Source organism: Haliotis rubra, unplaced genomic scaffold (genome assembly GCF_003918875.1).
Source record: "Haliotis rubra isolate DU_JTF1 unplaced genomic scaffold, ASM391887v1 Scf139, whole genome shotgun sequence".
NCBI classification, from domain to species: domain Eukaryota; kingdom Metazoa; phylum Mollusca; class Gastropoda; order Lepetellida; family Haliotidae; genus Haliotis; species Haliotis rubra.
Window position 1 is genome coordinate 456,691 of NW_025765325.1, and position 12,929 is coordinate 469,619.

A 12,929-nucleotide genomic window follows, 5' to 3' on the forward strand; every position below is an offset into this window, starting at 1 on the left:
GAGCAGTGAGTAGTGAAAGTTACAGTAACAGCGGAACGGAAAGTTCTGTGTTTAACGATGAATGTAAGTAATGGTGTTACTCTCTATATTGGTTAAGCAGATGTAAATTAAATAGCCTAAGATCTGTTTTTATGTCTTATTGCCATCCTTTCGAGATTAATATAATAATCTCTGTCAACTCGTGATTGAATATTCAGACAGTTGACTGAAGCGCTGTATTCCTTACATTTCCGGGTACTCGATTCCGATTCGGGTAAGTACATGCGGGTACTCGATTCCATTATTTCCTACCCGTCCCAGCCCTATTACTTCAACAACATCAGATGAAATGACATAAATAGAAACTACACAATATTAGGGTGGGTGATGGTGTTCGTGATGATATTTCTGAAACTGTAAAGTTTCATATATCTGTTTTCTTCAAAACAGCATTAGAGGCAAGAGGGTGTACCGACATTGCCTACCTGAGAGATGCACTGAATAAAGTGGCCAGAAAGAGTCCAGCCACTGCATGCATCATAGAGGCACTGGGGCAAGAGGGTGTACAGACATTGCCTACTTGAGAGATGCACTGAATAAAGTGGCCAGAAAGAGTCCAGCCACTGCATGCATCATAGAGGCACTGGGGCAAGAGGGTGTACAGACATTGCCTACCTGAGAGATGCACTGAATAAAGCTGTCAGAACGAGTCCAGGAGGTGTTGAGGCACTGCAAGAGGGTGTACAGACGCCTACTTTACAGATGCACTGAATAAAGCCGTCAGAAAGAGTCCAGGTACTGCATGCATCATAGACGTACTGAAGCAAGAGGGTGTACAGACATTGCCTACCTGAGAGATGCACTGAATAAAGCTGTCAGAAAGAGTCCAGGTGTTGCATGCATTATAGACGTACTGGGGCAAGAGGGTGTACAGACATTGCCTACCTGTGAGATGAAGGAAAAATGCCTCTCAAAGAAGTTACCTGAGAGATGCACTGAATAAAGCGGCCAGAAAGAGTCCAGGCATGCCAGGCAAACCCCGGAAAATATCCATTACCATAAATGGTATGATCTAAAAGACATATAATAAAACATGAGGCAAAATATGCACAATTGATTTCTTTGGCACCTCTTCTCAAAGAACGGCACTGTATGTTTTCAAAAAGGTGTCCGAAAACAGGTCATGAGTCTACCAAAAACGTCTAACATTCAAGGAAAGGTTTCGTGTTTAGTAACAACCAGTACCATTACAATCTCAGGCTCTCGGGTGTTTTTTACCTTCCATTACAATAAATAGTAACATTTTAATGTTTACATACTAGTTTTAAATGTATATCTGTGCTATTTTGGTTCTTTCACTATTCCCTGGTGTTATAGTCCTAATTTTTTTTATTAATTTTGTTGATTTACTCACGATATTGCTTAAATACCGCCGATGTAAGTATAGATATTAACACACTCACTCTGTTCGGCTGTTAAGCACATCCAGTTTCTTCGAGGAGTGAGTGAGTGAGTTTAGTTTTACGTCGCTTTCAGCAATATTCCAGCAATATCACCAGAATTAGGCTTCACATGTTGTACCCATGTGGGGCATGGAACCCGGGTCTTCAGCTTGTTGTTATTTGCTTTATTTAACGTCGCAAGCACAACTAAGGTATTTCGGCGACGGGGTCTTCAGCGTGACTAGCGAACGCTTTAACAGCTAAACCCCCCAATTTCTTTGAACGCGTAACTGGTTTTTAAATATAAATTCATTCCTTGATCGTACGATCCTTTGAAAAATGATTTATGACAACAATACCTGGTCATGTACTGAGAACGTTTTCAACAAAAATTAAATATAGTTGACTAATTCTAACTAAACAAGCGCGATTCTTTGCCAGAATTCTTGCCAAGGACTGTGATACTGCATGTCCTGAGTGATAAGTAAATGTAACTGACCTGATTTGGATTGTGTATCTTGTCTGACTCCAGCGGGTCACAGCGGAGGTTCACATAGTAAGCATAGGCCACGATGCCCTCTATCATGGCAAGTGTGATGGTTATCCAGAATGCAGGACTCACTATCAGCATTACTCTGTCGAATAGAACCAGTATATATATTTGATACACATGGAATGACCAGAAATACATATACATGTTATCACGCGATTCGGTTTTGAGGGGAAAATTATACCCGAAAGGCTCGCTGAATACAATGTTTATTCATAATATACTCATGCCAATAGTGGTTGTCACCCCTTTCAATTTGTTTAATTGGAGAGGGGTGTGGAGTGGGTGGGTGAGGTGTGGGGTTGGGGTGGGGAGGGAGGTGGTGGGAGGGCGACAACCATTATTGGCATGAGTATATATGATATTCACAATCTCAAAACAAACAAGCCTTATAAGTTCTCTCTGTCGAATAGAACCAAGATATATATTTGATATACACCATAAAACATGTTATCACGCGATTCTGTTTTGAGGTGGAAAGTGTATATCCCTAAAGGCTCGCTAAATACAATGTTTATTCATTATATAGGATGTTCACAATCTCTAAACACATTAGCTTTTGAACTTCTCTGTCGAATAGAACCAAGATATATATTTGATATACACCATAAATACATGTTATCACGCGATTATGTTTTGAAGTGGAAAGTGTATATCCCTAAAGGCTGGCTAAATACAAGGTTTATTCAATATAGAAGACGTTCACAACCTCAAAACAGACCTCATATAACCTCACTTTATACAATGTCATTGTTACATTTGGTCGACGGGAAAAGAATGCTTTTCCTTTACAAATGATACCTGAATATTGCCGGGTTGAACCGAAAGGCATTACATTGTATGTGACTGTAGGTAGGGCGAAACAGATAACAGAAAGACTCACTTCTTGGCGGCAGCGAGTGTTGGCGTTGAACAGACCCTTTGTATAGTTGACTGGTTGAAGATCAGGCCGGACGACCGAGCGAATGTACCCAGAAAAAGCCCCCAGAACGTGTGACGAACGGTCGGGTCCGGGTCAAAACTGTGTCATGGATCATGGATCGTTTGATGGTCCAATATGTGTCGGTGTGTGAATGATTATGATTTTATACCGCTTATATTACAGCAATACCACAACGGAGGACAGAAATGGGCTTCACAAAATGTAGACATTAGGGGAATCGAACCCGGGTCTTCGGTGTAACGATTGAACTCTTGCACCACTAGGCTACCCCACCGCCCACTCTCCAGTATGTGTTTTATATTGTATGGTCTTCTTTAATTAAAAGTTAAAATTTTACATGCTAGTTTTATATTAATATCTGTGATACTCTTTTTACTGTCCATCGTTGACAGGTTCTACTCTTCAGAATATTTTCATCTTCAGAATGTTTTCATCTTTATTGTATAAATTGTTTTCGTCACGATATGGCTGAGATATTGCCGATGTGACGTTAAATATTAACTCAGTCTCTCACTCACTGTCCAGTATGATGTGTTAAGCCAATGCATATGTGTTCCCAGGTTCAAATGCCAAGGTTAAACCATCGCGATGAAATCAGTGGGGGTTAAATGTATGTTAATGTGGCAAATATTCTGTTAATGGATTAGTCTGTGCTGGAAATGCTGATGACTGTAAATATATGCAACGTCTGAGTATGGTTTTACGCCGTTTTTAGCAACATTAGCAATATCACCGCGGGGGACGCTTGAAATGGGCTTCACAGATTGTACCCATATGGGGAATCAAACCCGTGTTATCAACATATCGAGCGGGCTCTTTACCCACTAGGCCACTCCTCAGCTCAAAGGGTAACCTGAGAAGTTCTCAACTTTGCGACTGGGGCTCACAACAGAAATAAGTCGGTTCTTGGACTGACGAGATCTTTAATCGGATTAGAAGGCTGATTTATCATAATAATAGTCCGCTTATATGACGTTCATATCCAGGCACTTTACCTGCTCAGGTGCGTCTCCTATTCTCGCGGGTTTCCTATTCTCGCGGTAAACACGTTTTCTGCCGAAATCGCCGATGCGTGACACTTACCGGTTGTTTACATCACCGACTGGTAACTAGGAAGTGGACCAGGTCTGTGAGTGATCAAAATCTTGCAGTGTCACGAATATTGGGGAGTTTATACCAACTTGGACATATCATTACCTTTTCCCGCCCTTTCCAACAGGATTGCTCTTACATACACTCAATAACGTTAATTCCTGGTAATACCGCGAGAATGGGAGAAGCCTCGTTTCGTCAATGGCGGATGGCATTGTTTATCACCGGGCTCACGAGTGGTAATTCACCTGATGGATCTGGCAGCTGATAAATGTAGATGTAAGAGGAGAAGGCCCTTCATTTAAAAACAACTTAATTAATACGATAAGAATTGTTTGTGTTATTTTTTCAACCGATATCCGTAAGTACCGCGAGAATAGGAAACGCCTTCCTACATTACTATCCCCGGTTATAGGACACCATCGTACTATCCGATAACTCCCTTAAGATGATTAGGTTTAACCACACCATGACCAATACGGAAGCATTAACGCGGGTTGTGGGTTTTTAATGTGGAAATGGTTGAAACTGCAGGGGGATCAGACTTTTGCCAAATTCAAAAAAATAATCCCCACTAAAATTCCCAATCAAACCACAAAAAGGATGCAAAACAAATTTAAGCAGATATTAATCTAGACTTTTAAAAACAATCATTTTTACAGTGTCATTGTTTCGACTTTCCACTAAAAGTTTCATTGTGGTGCGGGGTGGTGGGGAAGCGTAGTGGTTACACCGTCGAGTACCCAGGTTCGAATCCACAAATGGGTATAAAGTATGAAGCCTATTTCTGGTATTCACCTCCCTGATATTGCTGGAAAAGTGCTTCGAGCGGCGTAAAGCCTTACTCAGTCAAACCCTTGTGACGGACTGCACCATGCCAAGTAGAGGCGGTTTGATTTGATGGCAATTTTCGTAAGCGCAATTTCAATATCACCATTAAACCTAAGCTGAACATTTTGCGAACATATTTATCGTAAAAATAATTCATTAAAATATACACTCTCTCAAAAAAGAAACGCAACCCCTATCTAAATATCTGACATCATTTCTAGAATAAAGATGGTGAATGTAAATTAGAATTTTCTTCAAAATACTGTTAATACGTTCCCATCTGATCAGTATAAGCTCCCAAACGGAACCATTTTCACACATGATGACCTTTGTATCCGTGTTATTTGAGAAAGTGCGAAATTGTCATGTACAAAATGCTAAAAGCCTGTTGCACGTGCAAATCGTTGAAAACACAGTTCATGTAGAGGGTTTTAAAAGCACGCGTAGTTTGTAATTTTTCTCTCATAATTTGCTCTGCAAATCAAGTTCGAAAATGCCCCGTTTGAGTACAGCAAATCGAAATATTGCCATTGGTCGCATTGAGGCCGGGGAAAGCTTTGGAACAGTTGCCCGTCATCTAAACGTACACAAAACAACAATCTCACGACTTTGGAATCGTTACACACAGTTCCATGCAATTGAAGATCGTCCCAGGAGCGGTAGACCTAGGATCACCACACCGGCTCAGGATCGCTTTATTCGACTCAGCCACCTACGTAATCGGCATGCCACACCCACCATCACTGCAACACAGGTGCCAGGTTTGAGGAGAGTATCGGCCCAAACCATCAGGAACCGTTTACATGAGGCAAATTTACGTGCAAGAAGACCAGTTGTTGGGCCCGTCTTGAAACGCCAACATCGACGCCAACGTCTCAGGTGGTGTACTAACGTAAGGAGATGGACCCTAAGAAACTGGAGAAGAGTCTGGTTTAGTGACGAGTCTCGTTTTCTTCTTCAACGACGTGACGGTAGACAACGTGTCTATAGACGAGCAAATGAACGTTTTGCACCGACCTGCGTTCGACAGGTCGACAGATTTGGAGGAGGAAGCATCATGGTATGGGGAGCCATGTCTTACAACCAACGGTCAGACTTGGTCATCATTCGTGGCAATTTGACGGCACAACGGTACATTGATGACGTCTTACAGCCACATCTTCTGCCGATAATCGACCAACAGAGGGAGTTGTTTCAACATGACAATGCCCGCCCTCATACAGCTCGTGCAACAGTGGCATTCCTACAGAATTCAAACGTCAACGTGATGCCGTGGCCCTCCAGATCGCCAGACATCAATCCTATCGAACATCTGTGGGACCAGCTGGATCGTCGTGTTCGTGCACGTACACCACAACCGCACACGTTGGTTGAACTGGCCGCAGCACTCCAGGAAGAGTGGAGAGCAATCTCCCAGGAAAACATCCGCCGTCTGATTCGTTCTGTTCCGAGGAGGTGCACTGCTGTGATTAGAGCTCGTGGCTCTACAACGAGATACTGAAGACAACGCCCCCTAGCGTAAATTGAGAGTTCGATACTGACCTGCATTAACTGTTACCTTATACCGTGCTGACCTAAGGTTCACCATGTCAAATTTCATGGCATTATCTTTAAAAATACAAATGTAATAACCAGTTAAAATTGATATAAACATTACCAAAAAAAACAGGGGTTGCGTTTCTTTTTTGAGAGAGTGTATTATTATCTTACTTGAAAAAAATTCAGGCGTCCACCCTTAGCCGCAGTTGTCCATACGGAGTTAATTCCACCCGCGTCCAATGTGCCCTGAAATTCGAAATCAAACATGACGAATTAATCCCTGATATGATATAAATCAATATTCATAAATTAATAAATGCGTTATCATGTTTGTTCATTGTGAGTGAGTTGCGAGCCCCGGCATTGGAATGACACATTAGAATGACACTATGTAACAAAAGTTAGTGAGTGACCGCTTGGATTAAATTCGCTTTGAACAATATAATTAATATATATATAGCTTGTAGTTTCACTTGACCGTTAGAACCGTAAACCAAACTTACTTAGAGGCTTAGAACTTTGGTTGGTTAGTTTGTTGTTTAACGCCGCACTCAACAATATTCCAGCTATATGGCGGCAGTCTGTAAATAATCGAGTCTGGACCAGACAATCCAGTGATCAAGTAGCCGAGTATTGGTGGAGTACCTACAATTATGGATCATGAACACGTTACACATTCTTAAACTAAAATACCAACGACGGAAGGCTAGCTTTTTCCGAGATGGACGAAGATATAAGAAATGCGGGCACTTCTCCAGGATGAGAGGGCGGGCGTGTGTTACCTTGATGATGACTGCCAGCATTCCTGCAAACATCACAAAAGCCTGGAAGACGTCAGTCCAGATCACAGCTTTCAGTCCACCCTGCGAACAATGCACTCGTTCAAATCATAAACATCTCGTAGCTTCAGATAAGAACTGCCTTCAGTGTGCGAAATAGTTTCCGAATTTTGCTAGACCGTTGGGCTAGCTGTGCCTTAAAGTTACTAGCATTACTAAAATTAAATAATTCACTAGCCCGAAATTTGAATGGAGACCCAGGTTTCATCATTAAGCTGCTAATATGATGAACATTTTTTATCAGGCCATAATCTTGCATGATTTAAATGTGTATTATTACTTAACAAGTCGGAGAGAGTGATATATTTACAAAATGACCCCATGAAAATTCACTAGCCAATCGTGCCAGTGACTCTGGATTTACTTGCCCGACTGGAGCTTTACTAGATACGGGTTAGCAGGCCAGTGGCTATTTCGCACACTGACTGCTTTTAACAGATTTTCAAATATATTCGATTAGGTCGAGCTCGAATTATAACATGTTTGAATATTATCCACATTTAACTCAGCTTTATTGTGTTGAGATTAATTTATGAAACAATAAATGTCATTCCTCACCATGGCGGTGTACAAGATAGCGGCAGACGCAACCAGGACGATGGAGCCGGACTGGGGAAACCCCGTTACTATTAATAGAACAACACGCCATAAATGGTTCAGTGTAAGAATTTAGATCGTGAACAAGATATTTCATTTTTCTACAAACGGGAATGAAAGACGGTATTAAGAATATTGTCATTAATAATTCTAATAATTTGCATCAAAGTTGAAATACAGATATTTGTTTGTTGGTTCCAATTGTATAACACGTATGTACTCGGTTTTATCATCTTAGTCACTCTACAATGTGAATGGGTATCAGTTTGGTCTGGATGAATACATGGTGTCTGGAGTGAACAACAAAACTCGACATGAGCACGAATCTGTAATTCCACACAGCGAACGCGGATTTCCTTCGACGCCTAAGATGGCCATCTACAGTGAGTGAGTGACTTTAGTGTTACGCCGCTATTAGCAATAGTCCAGCAATATCACGGCGGGGGACACCAGAAATGGGCTTCACATATTGTACCCATGTGGGAAATCGAATCCGGGTCTTCGGCGTGACGAGCGAACGCTTTAACCACCAGACTACCCCACCCCATTAAATAAATAAATAAATAAATAAATTAAATAAATAAAATAAATAAATAAATAAATAAATAAATAAAGAAATAAAGAAATAAAGAAATAAAGAAATAAAAAAAAAAAATAAAGAAATAAAGAAATAAAGAAATAAATAAATAAATAGAATCTGCTGAAAGAAGATCAATTTACCAGATTCCGACTTTATCATAAACTTATATGTGTTAATGAATCACTATCGATTACTGATTATACCAGGTGCTCACATACCTGCTTCCAATGCTATGGCTGGTCCAAATAACACAATGCCCATGTAGAATACCTTAATGAAGAATATTTTGAACTTGAAATATGAAAATACGCTAAACAAAATTATTGATGAATGCTGGTCATTGATTGAATTACAATGATTACGGATTCTTTATCTCAATATATATATTGAGACGTATTCTACCGTACTTACATATGTGAGGACACCAAGAGCCGTTCCCACTTGACGTACGACACGGGATTTGAATCTTCCATCAAGATACTAAAAGCAAAAATTAACATTGACTTAAGTCTTTGGTGGTATTACTTTGGTTATATATACTCTTTTACCAAGTTTGGCAGTTAGGAATGGTTGACTCTGCTATTGCAATATCATAATGGAACCCGGGACTTAGGAATGGAACCCGGGACTTAGGAATGGAACCCGGGACTTAGGAATGGAACCCGGGACTTAGGAATGGAACCCTGGACTTAGGAATGGAACCCTGGCCACTGGGCTACCCTACTGACCCATTAACATAAAATAGGCAAGACAAAATATGTCATTTTCTTGAACAACTACATATAATAAAGGACCGTTTGGGTGATGTTTTGGTCTTAGGTCATTGGAATCCTAGACCAGAATCGGTCTTTTGATTTCCAGTGCATGAAATTGGAGACGATGATCTGTTTTACTGTTTTTGTGGGGGATTTAGTTGATCCCGCGTCATCGCAGCCGGACGTCGTGGATCACTATTCTAAATATCTGTCCATAGCAGAGGCCAGTGTGACCAACCGATCCCATTTATACCTTAATATGACAATAAAGAGTAGCATCGACCCTGCAGTCGTAAATTATCTAGTTAGCTTGTTTGTCCGTATATTATTTAACGCCGCCCTCAGCAATATTCCAGCTGTATGGCCGAGGTCTGTAAATAATCGAGTCACAATCCAGTGGTCAACGTCATGAGCATCGATCAACGCAACTGGGATACGATGACATGTGCCAGCCAGGTTATCGAGCCTGACCACCCAATCCAGTAAGTTGCCTTCTTACGACAAGCATGGGTTGCTGAAGATCAAGTCTGACACGGATCTTTACGGGTGATCTTAGCGCAGCCTGTGCTTGGCTACCACGTGAGGAATCATGTATAACCCCGAACCTACCTCGTAAGCGCTGGTGATTTTCAGGGGATGGATCAGTGGTATCATCAACACCCTGCATATCAAAAACGACGACAGGAATCCAAACAGCGATATCCAGACTTGAGCCCCATAAACGTATACTTCAGCCGGGGTGCCCAACATCATGATGGACGACTCAAACGACACCATCAGCGACACAGCCACGGGGAGAAACTTCATAGCACGGCCGCCGACCAGAAACTCGGATGTTGTTTTCTGGCGTCCACCAGACAGAGCAAAGTAGAGTCCTATCCCCAGTGAGATTAGGATGGTGGCGCCGAAGACTGCGTAGTCGGCAATGTGGAAGCTGTGGCGGCCGTCAGCCATTTTGTTTTGTTTTGCCGCTTATGTCGTATATCAAATAAATCTATACAATCTCCTGCTTTAAATAGTTACCTTTGTTAGGGATGAGATTGATTAGCCCTACAAATGTTTCAAAATGTTACGAAACAATAGAGCTGGATACGTAGAGAGTATTAGGTTTCCAGAAACGTCATTAAATAGTCTTGGCGTTCCCACGGAAGTTCTGGGATGCTTATGGAAATGTTATGATGCGTTGTTGAAGACAAAAATGGAAATCGCAACATCGGCATAAAAGTCAATGTGTTGAGCTACGTTGCTCAGATACAGAAGTTGTCGTTGTCAGACAAAAGGTCAGACAAAAGATGTTGTTTGACTCATCCCTGCTGGAAATAACAAAAACAGATATCAGCATTTCATTTATACGTACGTTAACACAGCGCGCTTCAACTGAATAATGTATTCATTATATTTTACGAAAACCAGGAATACAGATCCATGAATTCCCGAACAACCCGCGAATACTGGTATAGATTAGCGCTTTGAGCAACATATTCAGCCTGGCGCTATAAAAGTCGACTATAATTATTGCTACTATTGTCTCTCTTTGTCACAAATTAAGATATTTCACTTTTGATATTCACGTGGTGTAGTCATGCCAAGGAGAATGACAGACAACTGGCATCAGTACGACACGTCCTAGACTTGACATCAGTTTTAGGTTAGCATTGGGAGCTACATCAACCGCTTAGAGGTATCCTCACACACAAAAGAAACTTCTTCTTTTTCAGCCGAAGACGTTTCAAGTTGGTTGACGAAGATGACCACGTACCATCGTTGACATTGACTGGACACTGCCAGTGACACAGTGACACAAGGCGTACCACGTATCAAGCTAGCTTCTTCTTAAACACTTCTACAAACTCGAGCGGTTATTGGCTGAAAAACCGAAAGTTCTTAGTCATCGCAAATCTGATCTCTAAACCATCCACGAGATGACTATGGCACGGCTAGTGGACACTCCCTGCACATATATTAGCATTAGTAGAAAAGGCGATTCAAAACTGGCACATAGATATAAGCTTATATGACTACACATATCACCGATTGAGATCGCTGGGAATGTATGTCTTGACACGTATGGGATTGTGGCCTTCCATATTAAATAGTCAGTAAACGTATCAGTGAATAAGTCAGATGTAAGACAACTGATTCTGTTCTCTTTAGCGTCAGCTTAATCCAAACATATATAGCTATCACAAGTGACTAGGTAAAAAAGAATTAACTTCGGCCCACATCTGTGTCCAAATCACCAAACATATTTATGACTTCATTGAGTGGCATTTAGAAGTTGGTGTTGATGTTAACTTATTTATGGTTGAGTAGAGTCAGTGAGTGAGTGAGTTAATATTTATCGCCACATCGGCGATATCTCAGCCACATCGTGGCAAGGACAATATATGAAATAAAGATGAATACATTTTCAAGATTAAAACCTATCGACGATGGACAGTGAAACTACTAGACTAGTACATCACAGATAGCAAGGTAAAACTAGAATGTTCATATCAAAACATATCGCAATAGAGAATAATAAAATATATAAACGGGCTGGAGTGAGTGAGTGAGTGAGTTAATATTTAACGTCACATCGGCAATATTTCAGCCATATCGTGACGAGAACAATTAATTTTATGCATAGTAAGCAATGGTAAACTATAAAAACCTGTCAACGAAGGACAGTAAAATAACTAGATTATCACAGATTCGAATTTAAAACTAGTAATTAAATCTAAAACAGTCTAACTATAGATGACAAGACAAGGTAAAAAACAGGCTATATATTGCCAACAACTGAAGGTAGATCACCATACCAGGGACCATGGGGACTTACAGTACTTTTGCTACCTGCTGGACCCAGATGTACAACCCCAATATGTAAAATCAACACAATATGTAAAAACTAACGCAATATGTAAAAACTTAACGCAAAACGTAAAATATAACGCTATATGTAAAATATTAACGCAATATGTAAAAGATGTCTTTAACGCAAAAAGTAAAACACCTAACGCAAAATGTAAAAACAATTTTTAACTTAATATGTAAAAAATTAACGCAATATGTAAAATCCAGTTTTAGGTTTGAATATTAGGGGTAGCAGCCGAAATCCATTTTAGTCACAAATTTTACAAAAACTAAGATATAGCAATGTTTCTTACAAAATAAACTTCATATTACATTTTTATGCAAAATTTTACCTCGTTCAGTATACATGTAAGCAGAGTCGATGAACATATAATTTCCTTGTATATAGAGATATTTTAATCGATCTTATAGTCTATTTTCGAAAGTTTTAAAGGGATAATTATATTCTTCAAACTTGTTTTCATAAATTGTATTTGCGGGTGGGAAACAACTTCAAGTAAACCAATGTGTACATTTATTAAATGATTCTCTCTCTCTCTCTCTCTCTCTCTCTCTCTCTCTCTCTCTCTCTCTCTCTCTCTCTCTCTCTCTCTCTCTCTCTCTCTCTCTCTCTCTTTCTCTCTCTTTGCCCATTCTACCTGTTACACTCTTAATTTGATCAGGTGGATTTAGGGTCATGTAGTGTTTCCCTTCATTTTCATGAAAGTAGCCAAGATATATAACTGGACTCTCTCTGGGTAGAATCTCTTTTGGATGAACTTGTGTCACTGTCACGTCAAAGATTTTGACCTCTGTCATAAGATTCCTGATACAACCGTGAGAACCAGGTGATCACCATATGTCCCGTGAATGAGGGGGTTAATATGGTTAAACACCCCTTCAGCAATTTTTCAGATATTGAAGACTTTAATTACACAGAGATGTCT

General features: G+C 40.4%; 1 protein-coding gene across 1 annotated transcript in view; it reads right to left on the reverse strand.

The window, feature by feature from the left end:
* The window catches only part of LOC124268556, a 58,169-nt gene extending 47,730 nt beyond the window's left edge, over positions 1-10,439 (reverse strand). The window contains exons 1-9 of the mRNA XM_046703549.1: positions 9,757-10,439; positions 8,804-8,872; positions 8,611-8,662; positions 7,774-7,841; positions 7,159-7,239; positions 6,552-6,622; positions 2,855-2,995; positions 1,921-2,056; positions 963-1,051 (exon numbers count right to left, since the gene is read on the reverse strand). Coding sequence (XP_046559505.1) covers positions 963-1,051; positions 1,921-2,056; positions 2,855-2,995; positions 6,552-6,622; positions 7,159-7,239; positions 7,774-7,841; positions 8,611-8,662; positions 8,804-8,872; positions 9,757-10,101 — 1,052 coding nt within the window. The 5' untranslated portion in view covers positions 10,102-10,439. The remainder of the gene's footprint in view (positions 1-962; positions 1,052-1,920; positions 2,057-2,854; positions 2,996-6,551; positions 6,623-7,158; positions 7,240-7,773; positions 7,842-8,610; positions 8,663-8,803; positions 8,873-9,756) is intronic.
* Between the last annotated feature and the right edge of the window lie 2,490 nt (positions 10,440-12,929).